This window comes from Petaurus breviceps, unplaced genomic scaffold (genome assembly GCF_028583685.1).
Source record: "Petaurus breviceps papuanus isolate PSGF00001 unplaced genomic scaffold, PetGlider_PUasm1.0 189, whole genome shotgun sequence".
NCBI lineage: Eukaryota > Metazoa > Chordata > Mammalia > Diprotodontia > Petauridae > Petaurus > Petaurus breviceps.
The window spans coordinates 52,046,497-52,058,599 of NW_027185809.1; the positions used below are offsets into that span (position 1 = coordinate 52,046,497).

A 12,103-nucleotide genomic window follows, 5' to 3' on the forward strand; every position below is an offset into this window, starting at 1 on the left:
CTAATTTACCAGTTTGTCAGTTTGTAATAAAATGATTAATCATTTTTAGGTTTTTTTAAAAAAAATAGCTAGAGTCTGAATGTTTAGTCCCTACAAACACTATTTTCATAACTGTCTCTTAGATATTTAAAATTATCTGAAATTTTGTAGGTAGTATTGTCTCCTTTAATAAGTTACACCTGCCTACTTGGAAATCTTGTGAGTACCCTAAGATTCAGTATTGTGATAATTTGCTAATCTTAGAAAACTGAGCATTGAATTTAGCAGATATTAGTTTTATTTGAAGCTACTGAATGTTGAGAAAAGGTTAACATCAATATTTGGATTTTTGAGTTGTCAGTTTAAATCGGTTTAACTTTTGCTTTATCATTAACACTTTGGCATGTTTTTTTTTCTTTTTGAGGGGAAAGTTTATTTCTTAAAACTATTTACTACCTTATTAATGCTTTCCAGGAACCTGATTCTGATGTACCAGTGTCTCAGGTAAAGATTTTTGATAGTTGCAAGATGATTGGAGACTACCTTGTTGCTATTTTCTAGATGTAGCTGTAGTTTAGATCATGTACTGCTTGTCTACACGTAGTGTTTGATATTAGCTCATTCAGAGGTTCCCAAACTTATTTGGTCTACCACCCCCTTTTAAAAAAAAAATTACTCAGCACCTCCCTGGAAATCTACTTTCTTCAACCCCTTTAACGTTTGTTCTTTGTGTTTTTTTTTTTAATTTGGGTCATTTCAAAAATATATTACTACCTTTTTAATGCTTTCCAGGAACCAGATTTTGATGTACCAGCATCTCAGGTAAAGATTTTTGATAGTTGCAAACCTTCGTAGTTGGAGACCACATTATTGCTATTTTCTACATGTAGTTGTAGTTTAGGTCATGTGTCGCTTATCTACATGTAGTGTTTTGATTAGCTAAACTTATGAAGCAAAGTTGAAAAATTGTGCAAATGGGTACTATTGAATAGTTGATATAGTCTAGATTTTAAGATATGAAACTTTGAGGGGAAATCATTTAAAGGCCATTCAAAAGGGAAAAAATGGAAAAGAGAAGCCAAAATTGGTGCCCTCATGGTGAGTAAGATTGCAGGGCTACCACAGCAGGACCTCATAGCCTGGGCAGGTGGATGGGGAGCTCTTCAGAACAATATAGCCAGTTCAGGGTGAGAAAGAAGGAAGCATCATTGTTCATATCCCTGCTGAGCAAAAGCTGGACTAGTCAGTGAAGCTCCTAAATTAGAAGGTCACTAGTGAATTAGATGATAATGAAGGTTGTCATGAACTAGAGCACAAGTGTTGTCGAGTGTTTCTTCTGAGAGAAATTTTTCATAGTCACCAGGTGAGTGAACTTTCTGAACCCATCTTTAAAGGTGTTCTATGAAGATTATATGAGATGATTTACCCTAATCTATCTCCTCCTTTCTCCTCCCAATAAATTCCTCTCTCACCTCTTAATTTTATTTTTTAGATATCATCCCTTCATATTGACCTCATTATGTGTCCTCTGTCTATGTATACATGTACATATGTATGCCCACACCCACATACATATTTATATACACATATACCCTCCTATCCATACATATATATGTATGTGTATACATATACATACACACATATTCCCTTCAACTATCCTCATACTGAGAACAGTCTTGTGAGTTACAATTATCATTTTTTCCATGCAGGAATGTAAATAGTTCAACTTTGATAACTTCCTTAAGATTTCTTTTTCCTGTTTACCTTCTCATGCTCTTCTTGCTTCTTGTATTTGAAAGTCAAATTTTCATCAAGAATGCTTGAAAATCCTCTATTTCATTCAATGACCATATTTTTCCCTGTAGCATGATACTCAGTTTTGCTGGGTAGGTGATTCTTGGTTTTAGTCCTAGCTCCTTTGACCTCTGGAATATCATATTCCAAGCCCTTTAATCCCTTAACATAGAAGCTACTAGGTCTTGTGTTATCCTGATTGTGTTTCCACAGTACTCAAATTGTTTCTTCCTGACTGCTTGCAGTAATTTCTCCTTGACCTGGGAACTCTGGAATTTAGCTATAATATTCCTAGAAGTTTTCTTTTGGGGATCTTTTTCAAGAGACAGTTGGTAAATTCTTTCAATTTCTATTTTGCCCTGCGGTTCTAGAATATCAGGCCAATTTTGCTTGATAATTTCTTGCAAGATGGTGTCTAGGCTCTTTTTTTTGATCATGTCTTTGAGATACTTCAATAATTTTTAAATTATCTCTTCTGGATCTGTTTTCCAGGCCAGCGGTTTTTCCAGTGAGATATTTCACGTTGCCTTCTATTTTTTCATTAGTTTGGATCTGTTTTATAGTATCTTGATTTCTCATAAAGTCATTAGCTTCCAGTTGCTTCAATCGTATTTTAATGGAGTTATTCTCTTCAGTGAGTTTTTGAAATTATTTTTCCATCTGGCAAATTCGGCTTTTTAAGGCATTCGTCTCCTCACTGGCTTTTTGAGCCTCATTTGCCATTTGAGTTAGTCTATTTTTTAAGGTGTTATTTTCTTCAGTGTATTTTTGGGTCTCCTTTAGCAGGCTGTTGACTCACTTTTCATGATTTTCTTGCATCATTCTCATTTCTCTTCCCAAATTTTCCTCCACTTCTCTTACTTGATTTTCAGAATCCTTCTTGAGCTCCTCCATGGCCTGTAACCAATTCATATTTTTCTTGGATGCTTTTGATGCAGGAGTTCTGACTTTGCTGTCTTCCTCCTGCTCCATACCTTGATCCTTTTTGTCCCCCAAAAAGGAATCTATGGTTTGATTACATTTTCTGGGCTTGCTCATCTTGCCAGTCAATTACCTGACTTTTGAGCTCTTTGCCACAGTAGAACTTTGCTTCCAGAATGGAGAGAACTTTGTCCCAAATCACTGGGGTTTTCACAGCTGCTGGAGCTATTAGTTGGGCGCCCGCTCTAGAGATACCACAAGCTCTGGCTCACTGATCACACACCCCAGGGCCACCACCCAAGACCATGATCTAGATACAAGCAGGTTAAAGCAAGAGTGATTACCCTCTGAATGGTCACTTGGCCCCCCTGCAGTCTATAAGCCAGGAGCTCCTTAGACAGCCAGGCATTTGCAGCTGCACAGCTGCTGCACCTCTGCTGCTTCTTGGCTCAGTGGTGGGAGCCGGACCATGCTCTTGGTTCCCCTGTTCCCACAAAGTTCCACAGTGACCTTTTACTTTCTTTTTGTCATTTATGGGTTGATAATTCTGGAAACCACCACAGCAGCTGGCGATTCATGATTCACTCTCCTGAAGTCTGCTTCTGGCCTGCTGCTGGTCAGGGCTGCCCTGGGGTCAGGAACCACGTGACTCATGTGGGCCCGCACTCAGCTCCAAGCCTAGTATGGATAGATCCTTCCTGTTGGCCTGCTGGGCTTCTTTCAGCGGGAGCTTTGTTTCTCTTTGTCTCTTTGTGGCTTCTGTAGCTCCAAAGTTCATTTAGAGTCATTTTTTTACATGTATTGGAAGTGATTGGAGAGGAGCCCTTGCCAAGTTTGTGCTTCTACTTTTAAAAAAGTGCTTTATCTTTTCAAATTCACTATAATCCTCTTGAACCTGTCAGTGCCAAGGAAACACAAGTGTGTGCAAATGTTTTTCTGGTGTAATCTTTATATGAAGAAGAATTTGCCAATGAAATTTTAAAAATCTGGCCTAAAATTGCCACTTGTTCTCATGCCCATGTCCTATTTAAAATGTTTTATCATTGGTTTTTATATAAGATGTCATTTAAGAAAAACATTCACCCTGTATACAACATATACCAAATATGTGTCCCCCTTTTCTATGAGGTTTACATTTTAGGGAGATATGGCAATTATGATTGAGCTATTTTTATTTTAAGCATATGCTTTGTTTAAAAAGTGTATTTATTATCATGAGTCAGAATCTTATTACTATGAAAGATAAAAACAAATGAGTCAATATTTTTCTGATATTTCATTTGTAGATTTTTAATTAAAGTATTGCTAGTCAGTGTGATATACTATAGAGCCAATAAGTAGGTGAATATGATAGAATCATATTTTTTAGGCAAGTAAGTAATTACTCATTTAAACAGAAAGAATCTACTACACTTTTTCTTGACCCCCGCAAAATAAAGTTATTATTCTCATTACTTATGTACCATGTCAGGTGACTGTATTACTGTGTAACTGCATCCACCATATTTCATAGAACCAGTACTAATAACTGTATTTGCATATCATTTCAGAGGTTAAAGATGTTACCACTTGGTATTTTTTATTAAATGCAAGAGACAATTTTGGACCATTTATGTTCATGCTTCTTTGCAATTGATACATTTGTTTTTTTTTATCATGATCATAGTTGAACCTCTTTATATTTTCTTAAAGACTGGATTACAAAGGTATTAAGAAGCTATGAAATAATATCTGGCTTGTCTTTATCATTAAAACTTGGCATACAATGATATTAGAAGCTATGAAACAATATTTGGTTTGTTGCCAATGTAAAATTCTGTAATTTGTTTAAAGACAAGAATCAGTCTTCCATCTGCTATTTTGATTAAAATCCCAAGAATTGTTACCATTGCCATGAGCAATTCTTTGAATGCAAGCTGATGTTTAGTCAAGCAATGACATGTTATTTTCAAGGTCGTTTTTGGTTTGGATGGAAGCAAAGCAACTATTTTCTTTTTCTAAAACACTAGTAAAAAATTTAAAGGATTGAATATTGTTGTTTTAATAGATTTTATTATATTTCTCTAAGCTTCTGAAGTGAGAAATATAATTTTTGCTTTTCAGGAATAAGACTTTGTAGCAGGAATAATAATGAAATCAAAACTAATAATAGATCTATGCACATTACAAGAAAGCCCCCAGTGAATTCTTGATTATTTATGATATTGGAGAAAAGTGGTGATGTAAAAGTGAATAATTTAATTTCTGTTTGTTCGTGGTATGTATTATTCAACTTTAGGGGCAGGGGGACTGATTTGTAGATTTCTCTGCTTAAATTATATTTGGATTATTGGATTAGGACAAAAGTAAAATGTTTTTAATCCTCTGAGCAAAAAGCCAATAGCAGGGGTAGCAGGTTACTTGAATATGGGAGTAGGGTAAAGTCAGATTAGAATTAAAATTTGCCAAGTGCTGTGTTCTGGTTCTGCAACAGAGAGTGGGGTCAGAGGAGGGGATGGGGCATCTCTTGTTTAATGGAAAGAGAACTGAATAGCTATTATCCACTCATTAGCTGTTACCTTGGGAAGTTACTTCTCAGAGCTTCCATTTCTTCATCTGTAAAATGGGGATATTATTTGCACTACGTACTTCATAGGGTTGTTATAAGTGTCTGGTGAGATAATATAGGATGAGCAGAGGTCACTAGCTCTTGTGTAAATTGAATGCAGCCTGTGCAGACTTTGGACTGCCTTGGCAGTCTCATAACCTGTATCTTCTGATACCCTTTTTAGTTGGTCTTAAGTGATTGTTGTTAAAAAGAAACAAAATCCAAAACCATCATCTGTTTACCAATGATTTGCTGTCTTAGCCTTTTCAAATTTAGCAAAGCTGGTCTTCGGTCATCAGACTCATATGAGCAGCTTTTCTGTCTTAGTAGGACATTCCAGAGCCTGCCCTCAGCAGTCAGAGTCAAGAGGCAGGCTCTTCTTTACCCTGTTATGAGGCATCACAATATGCAGAAACACAAAGGCCCCAGGAAAAACAGCTTTAGAGATAAAAAGAAATAGTCGGCCGTTTAATCTAAAAAATGTCAAGCTTTATAATCATTTGTACCCATCACTTAAAATAAAGTGGTAAAGATATTCTCCAGGTTAAAATCTTTGTTGTTTTTTCCCATTTTAAAATTCTACTGTCTGTATTCTGAAACAATTAACATTGTTTTAATTAGGAGCTAAGGTAGTAAATTGGGAAGAACAGTGCCCCAAAGAAGAGAAAGGAGGCTGTCCTGAAGTGTTGTACACAATACACACCTCAATTAATTTGCTTTCAGATTTTTCTTTAAAATTTTCCCTCTTTTAACTGCATAAAGAAGAAAATTTACTTTATGACTTCTAAGTAGTTACTGGTCTATTAATTACTGGGGCATTGCCCTATTTACTGTGTCTTTGGCCAAGAATGACCTTGATTTTTTTGTATTTTCTATTGTTATCACTGTGTTGTGTAGATGTGTGTATAAACCTAAGAAATAAGCAGCTATTAATCTTGAAAATTTTTGCAATGGCTAGGTTTTATAAACTCTTCTAGTTGCCAGTGCCATTTAATGTACAAGTTTTTGTTTTATCTGTGATTTTTTTAGGCAGCTTGGATTTTAAAAACACGGGCACTAACTGAAATGGTATATGTAGATGAAATTGATGTAGATCAAGAAGGAATTGCAGAGATGGTCCTGGATGAAAATGCAATTGCTCAAGTTGCTCGTAAGTACCCGGAAGGATCTTGGGACTCAGGGTAACGCCCTCATTTTACAAATAATGAAGCCAAGATTCAGGAAAGGAAATCAAGTTACCTGGTGTTCAGTGCTACAAAGAGACAGAGCCAGAATCTGAACCCATCTCTTTGGACTCTCAGTCTAGAGTTCTGTCAGTTTTATCAGACTGCCTTCCTTATGTGCCTAATAGTATGTGTTGCAAAACAATGCTATTTCAAGTAAATCTTTACTATACCTGAGTCTAGACAAGTGTACTTTCCATATAATTCAAGAAGATAATTCTGCATATCAAATATGAAGTAGATGATAAGTAGATCATAGGCTTCCTGAGGGTGGGGACTGTTTTTTTGTTTGGGTCTGGCATATAGTTGGCACTTAATAAATATTCAGTTATTAAATTCAATTCATTCCTTACTAGAGTGTAATTTAACATTTTGTTAATGTCATATTTAAAACTATTAAATTTAATACTACTTAATTGTACTTCGCTAGGAAGGGAGCTTGAATTATTAAAACAAATTGAACTATGATATATAATAACCATTTTACAATTTCTCAGTTATTGAACAACAGTATATTTAGTCATATCACAGCCCTTCTGCTAGAAGCTTATATCTTAAAAATGAATGTATTATATACCCCCTGACCCAGCAAAACCACTTCTAGGTCTGTATCCCAAAGAGATCATATAAAAATGGGAAAAGGATCCACATACACAAAAAATGCTTAGAGCAGCTCTTCTTTGGTGATAGCCAAGAATTGGAAAATGAGGGGATGTCCATCAATTGGAAAATGGCTGAACAAGTTGTGGTACATGAGTGTAATGGAATACTGTTGTTCCATAAGAACCTGGAAGGACTTATATGAACTGATGCTGAGTGAAATAATCAGAACCAGGAGAACATTGTATGCAGTTACAATATCGTTGTGCTATGACCATCTTTGATAGACTTAGCTCTTCTCAGCAATGTAAGGATCTAAGGCAATTCCAAAAGACTCATGGTGGAAAATGTTATTCATATCCAGAGAAAAAACTATGGAGTCTGCATGTAGATCAAAACATACTATTTTTCTCTCTCTCCCTTTTTTTTTTTTAATATTTCTTCTTTCACATGATTTTTCCCTTTGGTTCTAATTCTTCTTTACAACATGACTAGTGTGGAAATATGTTTAATATGATTGTTCACGTATAGCCTATATCAGATTACATGCTGTCCTGGGGGAAGGGGAGGGGGAGAGAGGGAGAAAAAATTTAGAACTCAAAATCTTATAGAAGTGAATGTTGAAAACTAAAAATATATATATCTAAATGAATGCATTAGGAAATGTTTTATATTTTCAAGTTATGAAATTCTTCTTTTATCTATTAGGGCCTGGAACATCTCTGAAACTCCCTGGAGCCAATCAGACAGGGGGGCCTAGTCCAGCTGTTAGGTACATTTTTTATTTTTCACTACTGTCTAATATCCTTCTGAAAATTATGTTCTCTTTATTTTCCTTATTTTAATAATTTGCTATACTTACACAGGCCGATAACACAAACTGGAAGACCCATTACAGGTTTTGTCCGGCCCGGCACTCAGGGTGGAAGGCCCGGCACTATGGAACAAGCTATAAGAACACCCAGAACTGCCTATACTGCTCACCCTATTAGCAGCTCTTCTGGAAGATATGTCAGGCTGGGAACGGTAAATAACTCTGCCTTTACCACAATGCCGTATAACAAAAATGGCTTTTCGTAATGTGATTAATTTTACCCTTGTGAACATGTTGGATTTCTGAAGGTGATTCTTGCTGACTTACTCTGTCCTTAAAATTTTTACCTAAGTTATATTCAGTTATATTACAAAGTAAAGGCTTCAGATTTCTTATCTCAGTATTGCTTTTCTCCATAGGCATCAATGCTTACAAATCCTGATGGGCCTTTTATAAATTTATCTAGATTGAATTTAACCAAATATGCTCAAAAACCAAAGTTTGCAAAGGTATGTGAATTTTTTTTGCATCATTCTTTCTAAATATCACTATTATGATTTTAGTATAAACCTAAACATTACTGCATTGCATTTTAAAAATAATTATTTTAACTATGGATGATCTGGGTCTTAACAGCTTATTCATTACTCAGTTTCCTTTAAAAAAATAATTTTAGCTTCTGAAGAGAAAGCACAATTGTTTTCTTTTTTCCTTCCTTTTATCAGAATTTCTTTGATTCTCTGAGAGAAGCATTAGAATTTGCTTTTGGATCCCAAGACAACTTTATAACCTAAACTCCCACAGCAGTTTATCATTACATTCTTTTTTTTTTTTTTTTTTTGCTTTTTGGAGGGAGGAAGGCAGGGCAATTGGGGTTAAGTGACATGCCCAAGGTCACATGGCTGATATGTGTTAAGTGTCTGAGGCTGGATTTGAACTCAGGTCCTCCTGATTCCAGGGCCGGTGCTCTATTCACTATGCCACCTAGCCCCCCCTTATCATTACATTCTTTCTCAGAAATACAACCCTTAGTCTAAATATATATTTATGGATTATTAAAAAAAAAAAACAAACCCTAGCCTCTCAAAATACCCCAGTCCTTAAGAGTCTTTATGAGGTTTAAGACAAGTTATTCTCAGAGTGTCACAAATTCATCTTATTACCAAAGAACCAATGGGGTGAAAGTATAAAGGACTTAGCAATGAAGACTGGGCATGCAGCATATCTATATATGTAAATACATATAGAATCAGATATTTCCAATTTACTTAGAATTGAAAAAACACAATATAGAAAACCCATGCAAATTGGTACACATAACAAATTGTTATGGGAATGAGAATGAGAATCTGAAGATCTAAAGATCTTCCTTGCCTCTAGGCTCTTTGATAGGCTTAAGTGACTCTGAGAACCTTCCTTGATTTGAGAATATACTCTGCCCCCTAATAGGCTGAATGTGCTCAACTGGAGCCTATAGAGGGAGGCTTGTTTTTCAGGAATGCCCATACCTTGTTACTTTGTGATTGGGCAGTGGGGTCACGAGGATTGTGACATTCTCTGAGCCAAGAGAAGGCTATATATACCCTGATGTGAGGTTTTGCTTTGGGGTTCACTTTGGGAAGAGTTGTGAGATTTGGCCAGATGAGAGTTTGGGCAGCTGTTGAGCCCCCAGCTTTGAAAGCCCAGATGTTGGGGCTTCCCCCTCTGGTAACTCACTAGGTATGGATGTAATGGTCAGACAGTGGGAAGCCCTGTCTGCTGATCTGTCTCTCTGTCTGCTTGTAACTTCTTTTTGTATTTTCTGATGTTTGCTTGATTAAAGTAAGATTGTTAACCCATTTTGAGTTGCTTTCTTTTAAAAAAGCAGATTAAGAACCTATGCTAGCAGCCACCCTGGGTATACTAGGGTGCTTGCTGCTACACATGTATAAATGATATTATTCTAAGCTATATATATGTATATATATTTTTTAATTACATTAAAACATATTTGCATAAATTTGTAGACATTAAACCCTCTTATTCAAGTTCTCAGAGTTAGGAGAATTTTCCCAGATATTACACGAATTCAGAAACCTCCGGCAGCTAGCCCTAAAGAATAATTCATTGAACCCCTGATTAGGGAACAAAGGAATAAAGAATCAACCTGATTTCACTAGATATTTTCTTTAATTAGAGTGGTCTGTAACAAGATAATCAAGGTCCCTGTTTGTTTGTTTTTTTATATAAGTCTGGGAAAATTTGAATTAGGGTTGGGGGAAGGAATAAAGGAATCAAAAATGGTCCTGCCTATTATAACAGCAGTGCTACTTGCAGCTGTTATGGGGGTGTAAGACCAATAACACCAGCACACAGGAGGGCTGCTAGCACGAAAGGAAAGCAACTCTAAAGGGGTCAACAATCTTTAATCAAACATATATATCATTTACTTAGTTCAGGGGAAAAAGTCAGCACCCTGAACTTCAGAGAAAATACAAACAGAAATTACAAGCAGAAATAATAGCATAAAGACCCACAGACAGGTCTTCTAACCATCTGAACAAATAGCATATACACCACAGAATAACAGACAGATCCAACTGTCTAACAGTTACAGAGAGAGAGAGAGAGAGAGAGAGAGAGAGAGAGAATGTGTGTGTGTGTCTGTGTGTGTGTAGATATATAGATACTTCTTCACAACCCTTGTGACCCACTACTTAATTACAAAGTAACAAAAGGTGTGGGCCTTCCTTAAAAACAAACCTCTCCTCATCAAGCTTCTCTTGGTGGGCTCTACCTGAAGCCTATTAATGGGTGGGGAAGATCTTCAACTCCCATTAACATTACATTAATTAGTGTGGTCTGTAACAAGATAATCAAGGTTCCTGGTTTTTTTCTTCTTTTTTCATATATGTCTAGGAAAATTTGAATCAGGATTGGGGAATGGGGAGGAGGAATCGAAGAATCAAAAATGGTCCTGCCTATGTATGGAGATTACTAAAATAATTTCAGAAGTCATAGGAATAAAACAGTTCTTTTTCCTCATAGGAATTTACCCTTTGCTGTTGCGCACAGGAGATGCCTGTCTTCAAATTACTAGCCCCTTTCTTTCAAGATAGTAGTATGTATATTGGATGCTGCTATCGTGAGTTAGGATTGGAACTTCCCTAAATTAGAAAGTATTTTGCATTAGTTGGCAAGCTCTTAAGAAAGTATATGAGCATTACTTATTAGAACCAAAGTAATTGCATGATCAATTTTTTCCTACTGTATATTATTGCAGTACAGAAAATAACTAACATGTTAAACTCTATGGATTGTATTTTATATTATTAATATCTAGTAAAACCTATTTATAGAGAACTGTTTTCCTTTTATCATGCATGAGAGGCAGCGTGCCATAGTGGATTTAGTGTTGGACTTCTTGAACAGGGGAGTGATGTACTTTAGGAATATCACTTTGGGAACTATGTCATAGATGGGTTGGAATAGGGAGAGACTCAGAGGAGGGAGACCAAGTAGGACTCTATTGCTGTAGGCTAGAAAGGTGAGCTAGAAGTGATGAGGGCCAGCACCAGCGTGGTGGTTTGGTAATGGAGAGAAGGGGATACATATAAGAGGTGCTGAAGAGGAGAAATCAAGTCTTGCTTGGCAACCAGATACTCAGGGTTTGGGAAAGGTCAGAATTAAGGATGACTTAGATAGTGAACCTGGGGATTTGGAACGATGCTGCTGCTCTTAATAGAAATAGGGAAGTTAGGAAGATTATTGGGAAAAAATTGTTTTAAGGAAAAAAGAAAAACAACCCAAACATTTATAACCTTTTTCTATAACAAAAAGCTTCAGAGTTGGTCAAGAAATAACTCAGGAGCCTAGAACACTTATCTCCTAGTAATAGATTAAAATCTTGTTCCACTTGTTAGCTGGTGTCAGTTGACAGAGAAAAGTGAGCTCATTTCTGCTAGAATTTAGTGTGAACTGAGCACAGTAGCCAGTTAAGTACTAAGTGTGACAAAAGCAAGGCAGCACCTGCCCAGAGGAATTCAAACTCAAATCAGAGCAGTATCAGAGGCTGCTAGAAAGGAGCTGGGCTCATTTCAGTTACTTTAAACATTAAAGTGGTGTAATTTTCCTTGAATTCTTCATTTAAATATTGTATTAGTCATCTTTGTCTAGGTAGGTTCATTGAGGCTTGGCCTGCTTTTT

General features: G+C 36.2%; 1 protein-coding gene across 2 annotated transcripts in view; it reads left to right on the forward strand.

Annotated features, from left to right (window-relative positions):
• TTC8 (tetratricopeptide repeat domain 8) overlaps positions 1–12,103 on the forward strand; it is a 53,259-nt gene that overhangs the window by 8,854 nt on the left and 32,302 nt on the right. For both annotated transcript variants that reach the window (XM_069092398.1, XM_069092397.1), the window contains exons 2-5: positions 6,311–6,431; positions 7,813–7,876; positions 7,971–8,130; positions 8,338–8,427. In XM_069092398.1, coding sequence (XP_068948499.1) covers positions 6,311–6,431; positions 7,813–7,876; positions 7,971–8,130; positions 8,338–8,427 — 435 coding nt within the window. The remainder of the gene's footprint in view (positions 1–6,310; positions 6,432–7,812; positions 7,877–7,970; positions 8,131–8,337; positions 8,428–12,103) is intronic.